This window comes from Felis catus, chromosome X (assembly GCF_018350175.1).
Source record: "Felis catus isolate Fca126 chromosome X, F.catus_Fca126_mat1.0, whole genome shotgun sequence".
In the NCBI taxonomy this organism is placed as follows: Eukaryota; Metazoa; Chordata; class Mammalia; order Carnivora; family Felidae; genus Felis; species Felis catus.
The window spans coordinates 109,533,393-109,551,723 of record NC_058386.1 but is presented as its reverse complement, the minus strand read 5'-3'; the positions used below and the strand labels follow the sequence as shown (position 1 = coordinate 109,551,723).

Sequence of the window (18,331 nt, the reverse complement as noted above, 5' to 3'; positions counted from 1 at the left end):
GGTGGGGCCCAAGAACTTGGCATTTCCAACAAGTATCCTGGTGATGTGGTGATGCTTGCCTGTCTTGGGGCCACACTTGAGAATCACTTAGGATTTTGGAGAGAATCAGAGGCCTCTCAGGTACCTGATTTGAATAATGCTTTTCATATAGTTCCCCTATCTCCTTGTGTTCTTTCTGGTCTAATTCCAGGGAGAGAACGTTGGTAAAAATGCCAGACTGTGCAGTTGTAATGGAGGTGAGGAGTTGACCTGGCCCCCCAACCTTTTTTTTTTTTTTAACCTCTTCGGAGAGAATCCATTTTCCTTTCTCTCCTTGAAGAAAGCCCAGGAAATGCAAGATACATGGTAGTAGAAAGAAAAGCTCAACCAAAGGAAAAGGAAAGAGCCGTTCTCTGTGCAAAACTACCCCCACAAACAAAACACACATAGTTTGTAAAGCTGGAATGCAGAAGACTGTGGACTTCAGCCTCAAGCATCAAACAGCTATGCGTGGTGACGAGTTAGGGACATAGGTATGGAATCTCTTGGAAGTAAGCAAAGGCACACATCCCCTCCAAAAGGCTTCTGTGTTTCCAGTGCAGGTTTTGAGAAACTATTTGAAAGCAGCTTTCAGCCTCTGATTTGCCTGCCATTATGCTTTCCCATTATGAGAAGATAATGGCTTTGTCACCCTATTGCATTTTGATAAGATTGTTAATGTTCTTCTGGCTTTGAAAGAGGCACCATATTTTCTTTGCTGCTCCATGTTTGGTCGGAGGCACTTTTTTTGGTTAAGTTTATTTATTTATTTTTGACAGAGAGAGAGAGAGAGAGAGAGAGAGAGAGAGAGAGAGAGAGAGAAGGAAGGAAGGAGGGAGGCGGGGAGGAGCACGGGGCGGGGGTGGAGAGAGAGAGAGAGAGAGACAGACAGACAGACAGACAGACAGACAGAATATGAATGAATGAATCAATATCCCAAGCAAGCAGAGCCCAATGTGGGGCCTGAACTCACAAACGGCGAGAGCATGACCGGAACCAAAACCAAGAGTCAGATGCTTAACCAACTGAGCCACCCAGGCACCCCTGGAGGCACTTTCTTAATTGATGTCCTTATATTTTGCTTCGGTATTTATTACATTTCCTGCTTATAAACTTGATGTCATGAAGTGTTTATTTTTATACCAACCATAGATTCTTGAAGAATTATTGATACAGATGCACCATTAGCTCTTCTCTGACCTGCCTAAGAAAAGCTTCAGGAGAAACTAATTTGCCATGTGTACTTAAGAGATTACTATCTTTAACACTCAGGCCAAAAAAGTAAATCCAAAATAACCAGGAATTCTTATTTATTTTAGTTTTTCCCTGTTGTCCTATAAATATACCAGATCTGTGGTTGAGTCTGTTAGACATTTCCCTCTCTCTCCTCCCCACTTCCCGCCAAGAATCTCATGATGTTACCATATGAATCCTTTAAGAACCCAAGGTCAGCTTGGATACCCCAATTTGTACTAATGTCCCAGGGAATACCTGTGACCTTAGTTGCGGAAAATCTCAGTGCTAGCTTTTAGGGTGTTTCATATGTTTCTTGTCCGCTAGCATTTCCTGGGTAGCGTTCTTACATGTCATGTAGATGTAAGGAGAAAAAGAAAAAAAAAATGTGTCCAAGTAAAACAACATGTTTTGAAAATACCTGTCCACTGGTGTTAGGTTTCAACTCGGAGGCATCATTGGCTTTGGTTTAGAGTCTTATGGTAAGAAAGTTCTGGCAGATCTCATGTTTTAGACTTCACGTACCCATTTTTATCTGGTTCTTTCTTCACCTTGTGACTGAATGAGAGAAATGTCTGGCTGTGTGTGTGTTTTATATTGACTTCCGAGAAGTTCTTGGTCTAAAAATTCTTTTTTTCCCCCTGAGACTTTGTGACTTGTGACCTAGGTTTCCTTTCGTTGACAAACGACCAGCAATGCCACATCCCCCTGAAAGAAATCCACCTATGTGAGCATGTTTTCCAGTTTAATTCTCTGATTTTTTTTTCAGTCTTCAAATGGACCCGAAGAGCCCTCCGTTATTCAGTTACTGAAAACCCTTTCTTTTTCTTCTTCTTCTTTTTTTTTTTTGTTTGGTTTTTAGAATTCTTCAAAGAACTGCTGGAAAATGCAGAGAAATCCCTCAATGACATGTTCGTGAAGACATATGGCCGCTTATACATGCAGAATTCCGAGCTATTTAAAGATCTCTTCGGAGAGCTGAAGCGCTACTATGTGGCGGGAAGCGTCAACCTGGAAGAGATGCTAAGTGACTTCTGGGCTCGCCTTCTGGAGCGGATGTTCCGCCTGGTGAACTCCCAGTACCACTTTACGGACGAGTACCTGGAATGTGTGAGCAAGTACACCGAGCAGCTGAAGCCCTTTGGAGATGTCCCTCGGAAGCTGAAGCTGCAGGTCACCCGTGCGTTTGTAGCAGCCCGTACTTTTGCTCAGGGCTTGGCAGTTGCGAGGGATGTAGTGAGCAAAGTGTCCGTGGTAAGCACTGGCTGCATCCTGTGTTTTTTTGTGTGTGTTGTTTCATTCTTTCTTTCTATCTATCTATCTATCTATCTATCTATCTATCTATCTATCTAATGTTTATTTGTTTTGAGAGAGCGTGGGCAGAGGAGGGGCACAGATATATATATATCTATATATATCTATATATATATATATAGAGAGAGAGAGAATATCCCAAGTAGGCTGCACGCGGTCAGCTCAGCGCCCCGTGTGGGGCTCGATCTCACGAACTTGAGATCGTGACCTAAGCCGAAATCGAGAGTCTGATGCTTAACCGGCTGAGCCACCTGGGCACCCCTGTGTTGTTGCATTTTAAGAGGAAGTTTGGGAGGTAGACAAATACGTGGGCTCGAGAACGGTTTTCTTCTGTTCTGCTCTCTACTCTCTCTTGCCTTTTTCCCTCGCACACATTGGCCCGATACACGTACGCCGTATAGTTAGAAACCAATGCTGTGAGGAACATCGTCATTCTTTTCAGTGGTTTCCTTGGTAGCTATTCTTAGAAGCAGATTGTATGTTCACTTTGGAACCTTCATTTTCAAACTGAGTTTAATATCGCCATACTCTTTTTGCCTCCTATTCTACTTCCCCTCCAGAGGAAGAAGCAGACAGGTTCCATATTTAGTTGCTTTGAGTGACTGGGTTTGGGCCTGCCGGTTGCAGTCTGGAACAGTATTTAGCATCCATTACTGCGTGTTTCCTTGTTCTATGTTTTAAGGTGTACTCCATGCTCTTGAGAAGGCAGAGCTTTTTATGACAATCAGTGTGGGCCACCTGCTCTTGACTTATGGCTTTGTTTATAGGCGTACCAATAGACAGAATGAATATATTACAGTTTCCTCATTTGTAAATTGAAGGAATTGGACTGAGTTCTTTGAAGCCCCTTAAGAAGGTGTCTCAGGGGCCTCCTTGAGGAGAGGAAGAGAGACACGGGGACTTCACCTCCTGGCTGCACCGGAGAAGCTTTGCTTTCCCCTTTGCCAAGTCGAGTATTGAGTCGGATTCTGAGGGGGAAATGGTTCTATGGCTCCTTTACTCCCCCTTCCCCAGAAAAAAAGACGAAATTTGAAGGCCTCTCCACCTCTACCCTTCCATGACTTAATACCAGTGAAGGAACAGAATAACCTGGGGCACATTACCTTCTGGAGGACTGATCTTGGTGCCATTACATTCCGGCCTCCAAAGGAAAAAACTAAATTGTAGTCCATTTGCTAAAAAAAATTGCAGTCATAAGGTCAGCAGCTTTTACTTAGGCCATTTGGCTGTTTGGGGGACTGAAGGAGAGGTCAGAATAAAAACTGAACAGCAACACGACTGGAATATCAATCTGATTGTCTACCAGTTCATCTAGAGTTCAAGTGACCATTCAATTTATCGTCCAAACCAGGATGCTTATCGTCGAAACCGAGAGGTGCTTATTCACAGCCCTACCCAGACAACATGTGCCACTAATTTGAAATAAGCAATAGGATTGTCCCTAGCGGACCGGGATTCATGGTTACCCTAGTTAGAGACGAAACTTGCGTTAACCCAGCAAAGAGCAGATTCTGATGAATTGTGTGCCGTAAAAGATTAGATGCTTATGGGATATTTGGTACTAGGATTGGGTGATACGAGGATTCGTTGATTGGTTGCATTCATTATTTCAGTTTTGTTTGTTCTCTCTCATCTCCAGGCCATACATTTGCAGGAAACAATTATTTCCAGCATGTTTCTGTTCACTCCTTTTTCTCCTGATATTTTCCTTACAAATTGCAACAATTTGTTGAGGCATAGGAGGGTGGATGTGTGCACGTGGGGGGATGGTGGTTATAATTAAAGGAATAATCTGATTGCTGAACTTCTGCCAACCCCAGCATCCATTATGAATCCTGTAGGTGCTCGTGTCAGAGTCCCGAAACAAGGCACAGTGACTCCAGATCAAAGTCATTTACATTGTAGCTCACCTCACACATCTGCCTTTCTTCAGCAAGTCCTTGGCTTCATCCTGATCTGGATAGGCAGACAGGCGCTGCTATGTGACTTGAATGAGTGTGTGTGCCTGCTTGTGTACGTGTGTGCACGTGTGCAGACTCGCGCTGAAGAGAAAGACAAGGAGGAGAAAGCCCTTTTTGTAAGCGTCTGAAAAGTGGTTGCTTTTAAATTAACCATCCCCCTTTCGATTCTTGGGTAAAGGGACAGGCCAGCACAAGTCTGGTTAGCCTAACTTTGCTAAGTTGGAGACCCCCTAGAGAACTGAGATTCCAGAACCTCCCACTTGGGGTAGAAGGCTGTAGATAAAACAAGAAGTGATTTCGAGACCCTTCGTCACCGATGAGAAGGTTGAGGGCCAGAAGCCTTGCCATTGTCCACACCAGCCCACTTCCCAGGGTAGGGACAAGGAAGCAGTTGTGGTTTCCCGGTGTCACATTCTTCTTGACCTGCTTCTCAGAATTCATGGTGGGAAATCAGCAAGATCAGTTTTTGTATGTAAGATCCAAACGCCCTTAGCCTATGCCGTAAGGAGCATGTGACTCAAAGTAAGAGTCACGATCCATTTCTGATATGTTTCTTTTGGTACGAATTTTTTTTTAAGCAAGAGATTTCCTGTGTACCTTAGTACTGTTAAGTTGTTGGAGAACGTTCCTTTCTAAATATAACCCTAAATTTGTTTCAGAGTTAATGTGTATTCTACGGTCACTGTATTCTCGTATCTGCCTAAGAGATATTTGCGTAGTTTTGTGAGAATACAGTGAACACAAGCTGTAGGGCTTGATTTACTTTGAGTAAACATCACTTGCCACTTGTTTGGTTGAAAATACTCTTTCATGTCTGCTTTAAAGTTTGTATTTGCAATTGGAAACTTTTTTTTAAGATCTTTTTTTTTAATGTTTGTTTATTTTTGAGAGAGAGAGGGAGAGAGAGCGACAGAGCACAAGTGGGGGAGGGGCAGAGAAGGAGGGAGACACAGAACCCGAAGCAGGCTCCAGCCTCCGAGCTGTCAGCACAGAGCCCGATGCGGGGCTCGAACCCACGAACCACGACATCGTGACCTGAGCCGAAGTCGGATGGTTAACCGACTAAGCCACCCGGAAGCCCCGTAAACTTTTTAGATAATGTTGTGCTTCCCTGCTGAGCTTCTTGTAGACTAAGGACTAACTTAAAAGCAAACCCTTCAGCTACGTTGGGTTATGTTATTTAAATTACACAATAATAAGACACTCGGGCATCAAATCAGTTTCTAAAGGAGTTAAAACACAATATATGTAAAAAAAAATCTCTCATCTCTGTAATGTTGTTGCTTAGAAGCCTGCAAGGAATACTTAGGTATTTGAGAAAATATTTATTACACTAATTTCTAGAGTATGACTATGAAATAGAAAATTGTAATATACAGTGGTATAGGGAAGACAGTAAATGATCTATCAAAACCTTATTCCAAATTGAACATGCTGGGAAAAGACCCCTATATTTGGTTAATAAGATAAGCTTCTTGACCAGTTTGGGGACCCAAGCACTGGTTTTTCATATGGGCTCCCACCACTGCCGGTTGCTGTCAAAGGGTAGTCTGCAGGTGTAACTAGAGCAACCCAAGAAATAGACATTCCTTCTTTTGGTGTCCGATAGAATTAATTATTCTTGGGCGTGGAAAAGAAAGGCCTCTCAGAGTGGAGGATAGATTTCCTAATTCCGGCCTGCCACCTTACCCACCCGCTCTACAAAGGTGTCTTTCAAAGTCAAATATGGAAAAGCACTGTGGTCCTGGGGACTAGTTACTGTATACCTAACTCAAACATGTTCCCACTTTTTCTGTGTGTGAGCGGATGCCCTGTTTTTCCAGCTAACTTTTGCAACACGAGCGTTGTAGGTACACGTGTAGCAATGATTTGATGATCACTGAAACCTTTTTAAAGGCCATTAGCACCAGCAGGCTTAACTGACTCCAAGAGAAAGTCACTTCTTAGTTGAAGGACACTTGCCTTGCAGCTCACTCCGCTGAGATTTACAGTCCCAGCTTCAGAAGAGTCCCCTTAATTAGGAACAAATGGTTCCCGAGTACTCTGGCGTTACACAGCTCCGTATTCCTTACTCCGTCGTACTTGTCATGGTTCGTGATGCATTTCGTACTTACCTGCCATAACAGCAGTTTTGCCTGGAAGGGGGAAGTCTGTTGTGGTCTTTCCAGAACGCACAAGTGGTTGCATGCACCATGCAAATTAATAGCTCCTATGCCAAAGACAGTTGCGTTCTCATGGTTTCAATTAACACTGACATAATGGGACTGTGTCTACACCCCCACCCCAACTACAGGGGCTATAATTAGGAATCAGTGCTTTACATTGTGATGTCTAAATGATTGTCCTGCCTTGAAAACAAATTTCCGTTGCTCCCCCTTCAGTTTTGTGTGTCCACAGTGCCCCAGCACATACAGGAGTGCTGCCCAAATTATTCTGCCGTTTCCCGAATCACGATAAATGTAAATTTTATAAATCTATACAAAAAGCTTTTTTAAAAAAAAGTTTATCTATTTTGAAAGCGCACATGCATACACACGAGAGAGAGAGAGCGCGCGAGGGGGTGAGCACGAGGGGGGGGGGTCGGGGCAGAGACGGAGGCAGAGAATCCCAAGCAGGCTCTGTGCTATCCGCGCAGAGCCCGACGGAGGGCTCCATTCCACAAACCGTGAGATCATGACCTGAGTTGAAATCAAGAGTCGAACGCTTAACCACATAAGCCACCCTGGTGCCCCTATACAAAAAGCTTTTAAGAAGCAGGGTGTAGACATTTTTTCAACACTTAATATTTGTTTTCACTCACAATCTTTATAAACAGTAGGATTGCAAAGAGGAAGGTAGGACTTTAGCTAATAGGGAAGGGAGTGGGATGGGAGGAGTGTGAAGGACTGAGGAAACTGAGCGGCATACTCTCAGGACAAAAATAGAGCCCTCTGTAAGGAGGTCAATACAACTGATGCTTCAGTCTTACCTACAGTGTGTCTATAAATATTCCCGAGTGGGTCCTGGTTAATTCCATGTATTTTGTTACGTCTTTAAAATCCTGTTCTCGGGGCGCCTGGGTGGCTCAGTCGGTTAAGCGTCCAACTTCAGCTCAGGTCACGATCTCACGGTCTGCGAGTTCGAGCCCCGCATCGGGCTCTGGGCTGCTGGCTCAGAGCCTGGAGCCTGCTTCCGATTCTGTGTCTCCCTCTCTCTCTGCCCCTCCCCCGTTCATGCTCTGTCTCTCTCTGTCTCAAAAATAAATAAACGTTAAAAAAAAATTAAAATCCTGTTCTCAAGGAAGTTGTTGAATAAACTCGTCACGTCTCACAGCATGTTTGGGTTCCCTGTCTTTTTTTTTTAACCATAATTTTGGGAAAGATTTTCCCCTTATTTTTATTGGGTGCTTATGTTACCAAGCAACAGATAAAATCTAGATCTTTTTTTGTTTGTTCAGTACTATTGGCTTTGCAGACCCAAAAAAACGTTGCAGCAAATGTATGTCAGGGACTGGAATAAACTAAAAGGAAATGTGTTTTTAACTTCAGTGCAGCTTGTTGACTGCCATCACTGTGTAATGTGGCTTAAGGCTCGCTCTGAATTACTGAAACGAAATCCAGGCTGCGTGAAGAGTTCCTCCCCAGCATTTTTCTTTTCTTCAGGCTGCTTGCAGTAGTTTTTAATGTGGTGCTTGGAAAATGGAGGTTATTTAGTAGAAAGTCGCAATCTATATTAGAAAAGTCTTTGCAGAGAAGGGGACTTTTCTGCAAAGCCTTTTTATAGCAGAAATGGTGTGCAGATATCAGTGTCAAGTGTATATCCTGAGGATGGCAGGAATGAGTATCTTATGAAAGGGAAGTGAGGGTTCTTCCTCCCTCCCATTGACTTTTACCATGAAACACAGACTGCCTCCTAAAATCCTAAGACACTTTAGCCTTTAGAAAGACCTTGGTCAGTCTTGAAGGATTTTCTAAGACTTGGAAATTGGCTATTAATATATTGTCATTATGGGTCACTAACTCAGATTTTGATTTGAGTTCATATAGAAGTGTTGAGTCCAGCTGATGTCCCCTTTCTACCATGCTGCCCCCTCCCCCCGCAAAGTAAACAAGTCAAAGCACCTCATTCTTTTTTTTCAAGTTTATTTATTTTTGAGAGAGTGAGAAGGAGCAGGGGTGGGGCAGAGACAGAGGGGCACAGAGGATCCAAAGCGGGCTCTGTGCTGACAGCAGAGAGCCCGACACGGGGCTCGAACTCAAAAACTGTGAGATCATGACCCGAGCTGAAGTCAGACTCTTAACCGACTGAGCCACCCAGGCACCCACACCACCTCATTCTTACATAAATAATGTCAAACCTTTTTCGTATGTAATGCCCCACTTCCTACTAGAAATTGATCATCTCTGCCACATAGCTACAGTTCTTTCAAAATGTTGGAACTTTGGTAAAATATGTGTATTGTTTTCTGGAGTTGTTGTTGTTGAAGTAGCTCTTTTTTTCTCCATGTGCAGCAGTGTTTGCTTGAGCTGTTGAACTCTTGGTGAGCAGGGGCCGGTGAGTGGCATATATATTTTTTTCTTCGCCCCTGTGGCATCTTAAACCATTGTGACGTTATAGCATTGGCTGAATAAGTCCTTGTTGTTTATTAAGTAGTATGTCCTCTCATCCAAGGATCTAGTCAAGTACTGATCCATGTGGATAAACATCCCTCCCCCTCCCTGTGTGTGGATACCCTGTGCTGGGTCTGGGGAGCTGTGGAGAAGGCCCAGCCCCACGTGCTGCCCTCACGTTTCCTTCACTGTTCTCTGTTACTCAAAAGAAGCCATTCCGATACTCAAGGAAGTCGAGAGTACCTATTCTAGAACCAAAATGCCTCCATGCAAATCTTGGCCGTTTACTGGACGATCATGTGTGAATCCCTTAAACTCTTTGGACCTCGGCTTTCTCATCTGTGAAATGAAATGATAATACTCCTCTCATACGATTATTTTGAGGCATAAGTGAGTTAATAGACACGTAAACTACTCGGAACAGAGCCTGGCACCTAGTAAGTACTCTATAACTGTATCTTACGTACTAATAAAATCCAATAAAAGCTATCAGTAGACAGGTAATTCTGACATAGAGCAGAATATTTTACTCTTCAGCCTTGACATCAGGACCTTCATGATCATGAAACCATAAATGCTAAATAAGCTTTTTTCTCCTGAGCCCATTGATCCATTCTCTTAGTGGTTCAAAGGGGAAGGGGAAGAATGTATAATTTTCCCTTCTCTGTTTCTAAATACCATTTTGAGAAGAAACTCCTCTAAGAGAGGTCTGAGAAAACGTGCCTTTTATCAAAGTAATCATAACCCCTACTCCCACTCCTACCCCAGCCCCTAGGATTCTGAAATTACTGGCATCAGAGTTCAACAGACCCTTCTAAACCAAAGGAAAACCTCAAATGTTGGTCAAGAGTTGTAACCCAAAGGAACCATGGTGTTGAACATTTTTTTTTAATTTTTAAACATTTATTCATTTTTGAGAGACAGGGACAGCAGAAGCAGGGGAGGGGCAGAGAGAGAGGGAGACTCAAAATCCAAAGCAGGCTCTAGGCTCCTTGCTGTCAGCACAGAGCCCGACGTGGGGCTCAAGCCCACAAACGTGAGATCATGACCTGAGCTGAAGTCGGACACTTAACCGACTGAGCTCCCCAGACCCTTGGTGCTGAACACAAGGATCAAAGGAAGCCCTTGGAGTATAGTTTACCCCTTTTATCACTCTGCATGTGGCCCAATCTACCACTTGGACTTGGGTCTCAATGTAAATGTACTTTACTAAGTACTTACTTTAGTAAGTTATTTGGGGACTCAAGAAGTCATTGATTTTGAGGGTTACAAGGGAGTAGAATGTGAATGAACTTGAATTTCCGTTGAAAATAAATAAAGTCCCAGAATGAAGCTCTTGAGGATTCTAAAAGATAGGTATCCATTTTGTTTCTTTTTTAAAAAAAAATTACATCCAAGGTAGTTAGCATATAGCGCAACAATGATGGAGTATTACTCGGCAATCAAAAAGAATGAAATCTTGCCATTTGCAACTATATGGATGGAACTAGAGGGTATTATGCTAAGCGAAATTAGAGAAAGACAAATATCATATGGCTTCACTCATATGAGGACTTTAAGACACAGAACAGATGAACACAAGGGAAGGGAGGCAAAAATAATATAAAATCGGGGGGGGGGGGGACAAAACATAAGAGACTCTTAAATATGGAGAGCAAACAGAGGGTTACTGGAGGGGTTATGGAGGGGGGGGATGAGCTAAATGGGTGAGGGGCGTTAAGGAATCTACTCCATTTTGTTTCTCCCCTGGGTACTCCAGAGTCCAAAGGGAGAGCTGCTCCTTGGCACTCTGGGTTCACCATCCTGAGCTTGGCTGGGTCGGTGAGAGGGGGACCCAAGGCCTGGGGAGTGGTCACATTATTGCTATTACCTCTGGGGGTGGGGATGAGCATTACAGGGGACCCCTATTTCTTTCCGTTTCCTGACTGTGTTACAACCCTCCTCTATACCGGGGCCTCATTCTCACACAAGGGTTTTGTTTTCCCAGGGTCTGAATTCCCTTCATGTGAAGTTCCTCACAGTGGTCTGGCTAATGGCTGTGAGACAAAAGATTCCATTCGATTTGCCCCAACATGGCTGTTGTGCGTGTGCTTCCCCATCGCAGTTTTCTTAGAACTTTGCCACCTCTCCTCAGTCCTGGTATTTAGCATTTCCAGAGCATGTTATAGCTCAGTTCCTTGTGATCGTTTTTAGTGGTTAGACCGCCAGTCCTGTGTAGAGCATGAGCCAGTGCTTAGCCAGAGAATGAAATGGAAAAAGTCGGCCAAACCCAGCTTCATAATCTTCCTTTAATAAAACTCTACTGTGTCATTTCCTTCAGTTTCTGTTTTTCAAACTCGAGCCAACATGTCCCTGTGTTAGGGAACTGTACTACAAGATCTGCTACATCCCAGATTTGACTTACAGTGGAAGTAAGACTACAGCGGACCACGTCCTAGAGTTTAAAAAAAAAAGAAGGAGAAAAAGGTCTCTCTGGAAAAAACTGTGTCTCGAGTATAACTCTTGGGCTTTTCAATTTTGCTTATTTCCTAAAGGCCCATACCATTTTGGAATGTCTGTGTGCCTTCTAGAACAAGTTCCATATTCCAACACAGATTCCTACCTGCCTCGCTACCCTTATCACAAATACATTCCAGAGTAATCCCCCCACCGCTGAGATAAGTGCTCAGTAACAATTTGTTGGCACTTTAGCTTTCTACATGTTTTTGTACTGAGGCATTGTTTCTTCTTTTTTTTTTTTTTTTTTTTTTTTTTTTTTTTTTTTTTTTTGGAGAGCGCTGGCACCAGCAGGGGAGGGGCAGAGAGAGAGAATCTTAAGCAGGCTCGAGGCTCAGTGCGCAGCCCAACTCAGGGCTCGATGCCACGAACTGTGAGGTCACGATGATGGAGCCACCCAGGCGCCCCAACGTTGTTAACCCTTAAGCATAATATCCAACAAACGCCATAGGCTATTCTGTGATTTCTCGTAGAGATTTACATTCTGACTCTTTACGTCTCTCAAATACAGGCGTTTAGCAGTATCGTTAAAGAGGAAAGCAACTGATGCCCCAGCTGAGAGTTTCGTGTCTGGTGTGTAGTAAGAAGAACAGGGAAGCATGAGCCGTCTGGGAAATGTTTGGTCAGGTGCAGTTCTAGAATCAGACGTACAGGGTGACTATCAGCAAGTCAGTTAATCTGCTTGGCTTTGGTTTTCTTATCTCTTAAATGTGAGAGCCTGACTATGTGATCTCTAAGGCCCCTTCCAGCTCTGACTTCTGTGACGCCAGGCTTGTCCAGCCACCTCCTGTCTCCAGGCCTGTTTGCCCATCCACAAAATGAGGGGGTGGGGAGGGCAGGCGTTTAAGTCTTAACCGCCTGTGACTTTCAAAGGAATGAACTTTTAGTTATCCGGACTGGTTGGGGAGCCAAGATTACGCTGGACGTTAAAACATAATTAAAAGGACTAACATGGGCCTGGTTAAGACTTCGGAAAAGTCCTAATTCTTTATCGGGAATGTTGACTTTAAGGTAAACGGGTACCACCTTGTTTTTGGATGTTCCCGCCCTGCCCCTTTTAGGCTAGAGGTCTGGTGAAGATAAGAGGGTGTGTGTGTGTGTGTATACATCAGGTAGGAGCCCAAAGGTGTTAAGGTTTTCTCCTGCTAGTTCCAGCCCCCCGGCCCCCTGCTCCTCGACCTCTGCCCCGGTTCCTGTTCCTAAGGGTACTGTTGATAAGCGGCATCCGAAGTCACGCTGCGGAGGAGGTGAAGTGCACGGCCAGACTGCCCTGGGTCCCAGCATGTGCTCCCTGCGCTGGTGTAAAGTTCACGTGTGCAGATCGAGAAGGATGCGCTAATCCTCTCCTAGTGACCCCGAAAAGCCAAGGCTGGGGCAGAGAGAATGGAAGACGGGAACCTTTGGGCAGCTGCCAGGGAGTGATGCCTAGCCACGCTTTCTAAGCATCGATGAAAACGTATGGCCCGTGGAACCAACTCTTGCGGGCCTCAGACAGCATCACCGTATAGAAGTACAAAGAGGAGGGGCTCCCGGGTGGCTCGGTCAGTTGAGCGTCTGACTTCGGCTCACGTCATGATCTCACAGTTTGTGGGTTCGAACCCCACATCCGGTTCTCTGCTGTCAGCACAAAGCCCACTTCAGATCCTCTGTCTCCCTCTCTCTGCCCCTCCCCCCCCCCTCTCTCTCTCTCTGTCTCTCTGTCTCTGTCTCTCTCAGAAATGAATAAACATTAAAAAAAAAAGAAGTTGGGGCGCCTGGGTGGTTGTCGGTTAAGCGTCCGACTTTAGTGGCTCAGGTCATGATCTCACAGTCGGTGAGTTCGAGTTCTGTGTCTCCCTCTCTCTCTGCCTCTGCCCCGCGCCCCACCCCCACACACTCTCAAAAATAAATAAACATTAAAAATTTTTTAAAGAAAATAAATCAAAAAAATAAGTATAAAGCAGACACTAAGTGGACGGCCAGTCCAGTCTGACTTGGGTACCGTTTTCATCCTTGCTATTCCCCTTCGTCATGAACTTTAGTCACCTCCTGTGTCGTGCCACATGGAATCTCCGTGTCTGCCTGGTCTTCATGTGCCTTCGAGCCCTGGCCACACGCACCCTCCTTCCTTGGCATTCAGTCTTAGTGCCCGCACCTCCTCAGCCCCACACGCTCGGTACGCCCTCTTACAGCCCGTGTTCATTTCCCCCTCCCCGGCTTGGATGGTGTCCCTTCATTTGGCCAGTTAAATCCAACCCTTTCTTCAAAATGTAACTGAAGCCTCCTCTCTTCCATCAGGTTTTCCCTGAACACTGTGTTGTACTGCTCCTGGGCCTCGGGAGGCCTCCGCCTCACCCCACGTTTACATTTACTCAGATTCACGTCTGTAGAGTATTTGTTGTTTTTCCCCTTCTGCATCGCTACTGGCACAGAATGGAGTACAGACTGGGTACCCTTCTAAACCTTGATTGGGGGATTAAGGTTCAAAGGACAGTCTTGTGGTCTGTGTGTTTGAGAAGAAGATACGCTTGGGTCCCAGTCTGGCAAGGCAGAGGCCACCCCAGGCCAGGCATGGCGGGCAGGAGGAGGTCACCTCTGCTGTGTCTCGTGGCCGATCCCGGAGATTTACTTGTAAGAGGACTTTGAAACAGTCGAGCCATGGAAAATGAGAGCGAGTGAGTGTGTTTAAGAGAGAGAAGGACTGGGAGGGAGGAAGAATGGGAGTCTACAGGGTGGGAAATCCATGCACCTTGATGACTTAAGGTTAAGCCCTGTTCCTCCCTCCCTCCACCCTTGTTCCCAGCCTCCCTCCTTCCTTTTAGCTAATCTTCCTCTAGAAGAAGCAGGCCAGGCCGGCTCAGCATGGTCTGTCACAACTCATTCTCAAGTTGAATTTGTGGCCCAACCTTCAGGGTCAGCTTGATGGACTTGGAATTTCTGTGCTATCTTGGCCCCACCATTGTCTTTCTCTTCTCCCAAACCAGGTGAACCCCACTGCCCAGTGTACCCACGCCTTGTTGAGGATGGTCTACTGCTCCCACTGCCAGGGGCTCGTGACCGTGAAGCCATGTTACAACTACTGCTCAAACATTATGAGAGGCTGTTTGGCCCACCAAGGGGATCTTGATTTTGAGTGGAACAATTTCATAGGTGAGTAAGCGAGGGAAGTATTTGTGTCAACGCCAGCCATACGGAATGTTGTAATTGTCATCTGTGAAAGTTCTGTTCAGTATTTATTGTCTGCCAGGGTTCTGACTGTGCTCAGAGTTCATACCGTTCTACAAGTTCGTTTACTTGTAGAAGACATTAGACACGATGAGTAGCAAGTTTTAATAATGAGAATGGGATTTTTTGACATTTTCCTCCTAAAGGTCAGTTTTCGTTAAACACGATAGGTTTGTGTCCATGTAGATGCTGGAGTACAGCCATCACTGAGTGAGCTTTTTGTTTTTTCTTTTATGCTTATTTATTTATTTTGAGAGACAGAGAGAGACAGAGAATTGAGTGGGAAAGGGGGAGAAAGAGAATCCCAAGCAGGCTCGGTGCCGTCAGCATAGAGCCCAACTCGAGGCTTGATCTCACGACCCATGAGCTCATGTCCTGAGCCGAAATCCACCCCTGAGCCACCCAGGCACCCCACTGGCTGAGCTTTTGAATCATTACACCTGTCACACTGTGACCAAATCTTCTGCATACTGGACGGATACTCCTTGGGTATTTGAAGTGCAATCCAGTTGTAAGAATTTAGGAGTTCTGTTTCTGTAGAGGATTTGATAGAAGCAGACCGCTCTGGTGGGGACGGAGGGGCTCTTGGTCTAGTCATTTTAGAGGTAAACAGTCTCAACGTGCACCTGAAGCCCGGCATCCAGACCGCCGTGTAAGCGAAGGACCCAATTTCTGAGAGGGTTAATCGACATCTGTGGGAAAGGACAAGTGAAGGCTAATTTCAATGTCCAGTCATCGACTCCCTTGATGTGCTTTTCATGCATAGCTTAGTTCTAAAACATCAGTATGGACGTTCCTGTGATAGTGGCACCGAATACACATACTAACAGCTCACAAAAGCAAACTTCGTTTCTTCCCCCAACCCCCAGTCACATTTGTGTAATTGCAGAACTTAAGTGCATACAATTTGCTGGCACTTTTGGGGGGGGGGGATTGGAGTGGGAGAGAATGCTTTCTAGTCTGCATGAGAGCTAATTACCATATTAAGTCTGTTTGAAAATGCATCAATAAATTGGCCCCAGCAGATTCTTGAGCACACTGACACAGGGGGAAAAAAAAGACGTGAATATTAAGCACTTCGGCACAATTGTAGCCTAAATAGCTCAAAGCTAGAAGACCTGAGGAAAAAAAAATCTACGTGCAGAAAAGCCGAATCCCATGAAAGGGAAGGCCTAAGACCAGCGAAGGCAACACGCGGACAAATGGCGCATCATGCCCCGAATGAAGCCAGGGGGGAGACGGTTGTTTTCGACTGTTTCCCATGGCAAGGAAAGCTCGTGGCATTTCCAGATCTAAAGTTGATGCTTTTGCTCCCTCTCAATTTTTTTAATCCCACCCCCACCCCCACACCCGAATGCCACATTTGCAGTTCAGTTTTGCTGACTTCATTTTTGTAATGTTGGTTAGCCTTTTTATAACACCTCACGTACTAGTTCTCGGGGCAAAGGAGTAGAATTCGCCATACGGTACCAACGACGTACAGTGACGGTCACCTAGTTTTGCCAACTTGTGTCCGGATCCGTTAGGAGTAAGGTGCAGAGGGGGGCGTGTCCCTTGCACTATTCCTTTGTTCGAACACGTCTGGCAGAAACTGTAACTCGTGGCATTAAAACACAAATTCCCCCGTTTTTAACAAAATATTTTTCCAAGGGCCCACATCAAATCAAAACCGTCCTCTGGCTTGGCTTAATTAATGTTTTCAGCCAGGTACCGTGAGGCTGAGGTGCCGCTGTTATTCTTGTTGAGAGTCTTAAAAATTACATCTGTTCCCTTTCAAGAAACCAAATTAAACCCAAGTGGAAATCGATAGGATTTCTGAATCAATTTTCCTCAGTTATTTGGAATGATCCTTTTTTGGAGGGATGAGGTGTATAATGGTATCTAAACTTAATTTTTAATGGGTATTTTATTCTTTCTGTCTAAAAGGCCGGGAATAATAGACCTTGTTCATCCCCTGTGCTTTTTGTATGAATTTTCACCAGGGTTTAATTTGCTCTGTGGTTGTGGAATTCACTCCCAATTTACATGCCTCAGCTATAAGTTCTTTTTTTTTCCTTTCTTTGCAAAGAATTTTGCTTTCCCCTTTAAACGGCTGCAGTTAATGAATGGTCAAGGGCTTCCCCCCACCCCCACTTCTTTAAATCAGATCTTGGGGTTAAGTCGGGGAAACTGCCTTTTGTTCTCCCAGTCAGTCATGAGGCCGAAGGTGTGGGTTTCTGATCATTGGCGGCACAGCGTGAAAGGAATCGCTTTGCCTAGCACGAAGGGGACACTTTGTTGATGGGGCGGGGCCGACCCAGTGCCAAATAACCTGAGCACTGAAATCCCGCAGTTGGTCTAGACCCTTGGAGACACTAAGCATAGGTTTTCCACATCTGCTTTCTGGCCGCCACGTCCTCCTTTTCCTTCTCCTGAGTTGCATCTACAGTGTTGTCAGCCTTTATCCAGATGGATCCAAGCAGCTTGAAGTGCCCTGGACTTGGTTTTGGAAGAGGTTGGTTCAAGAGGTCAGCCAAATACTACCCCCCACCGCCGCCCCCCCCCCCCCCCCCCGCAAAACAAAGTCAGTTTCTGGAAAAGCGTAAGTGATGCTTGGTTGCGCCTCGTTTTCCATCACCTACTGTAGCTGCGTTAACAGTCATCTGACTCCTAGCCAGCCTTATTCATGTCACACGTTGCTGCCAGCATGAATTTTGTATTGGGGTCTTAGGGTGGCTGGCAGGAGGCAGGAACCAGTCAGATACCCCGCAAATCAGAGGCCCGGCAGCCTAGACCAGCCGGAAGAAAAAACACCAAACCAACTATCTTTGGATCTCTCTTGGGGCTTCTACATCAGGGCTCCTACGGAAGAGCCTCATTGACGGCCGACCGTGACTCCCCCGGGGGTGGGAGGCAGCTCGCGCATTCTTCAGCCGCGCAGCGCCCAGCGCCATGGCACCGGCCCCAACAAAGGCCCGGCTTCCCTCCATTCCCAGAGTTTACAAAGACGCCAAACAGCCAGAAGAATCGGGTTTATGTTTCCTTTCAGTCTTTCACAAACACATTAGTGATCTGGCCTTTCCTCGCCACTAGGGGAATAAGTAGTTTCAAAACGCGCTGGTTTTTTTTCTTGTTTAAAGCTCTGCATTTTGGATGTTTATTATCTGTCTATTCATAATATTTTTATTTGGAGCAAGCGACTTCTTCGGCGAAGAATGTGCTTTCTGTACGTGCCAGCCCTGATGCTTTGACAATGATGAACACATTTAAGTTGTGCTCCACTTGTTTACAAAAGTCTCCTTTTGCTAGCACATCAAAAGCATTTTTCCTCCTCTAGGACAATGGTATATTCATGCCGGCAGCCTTTGCTTAGAGGTTGGAAGCGTCACTTTATTGGCGCTTACCACAATGCAACCTGAAACTTCATTTGTTATTACTTAAAAAAAAAAAAAGTGCATTTCACGGAAATCTGTTTGTGGTTTGTGACATCGCCATTGCAGTTGAGAGCAATGATCCCCGTGCCTTAAAACGGTGTGT

At 45.2% G+C, this 18,331-nt stretch overlaps 1 protein-coding gene across 1 annotated transcript in view; it reads left to right on the top strand.

Annotated features, from left to right (window-relative positions):
- GPC4 (glypican 4) overlaps nt 1–18,331 on the top strand; it is a 109,251-nt gene that overhangs the window by 85,394 nt on the left and 5,526 nt on the right. Inside the window, exons 3-4 of the mRNA XM_004000909.6 lie at nt 2,114–2,505; nt 14,575–14,740. Of these exons, the coding sequence (XP_004000958.3) occupies nt 2,114–2,505; nt 14,575–14,740 (558 nt within the window). The remainder of the gene's footprint in view (nt 1–2,113; nt 2,506–14,574; nt 14,741–18,331) is intronic.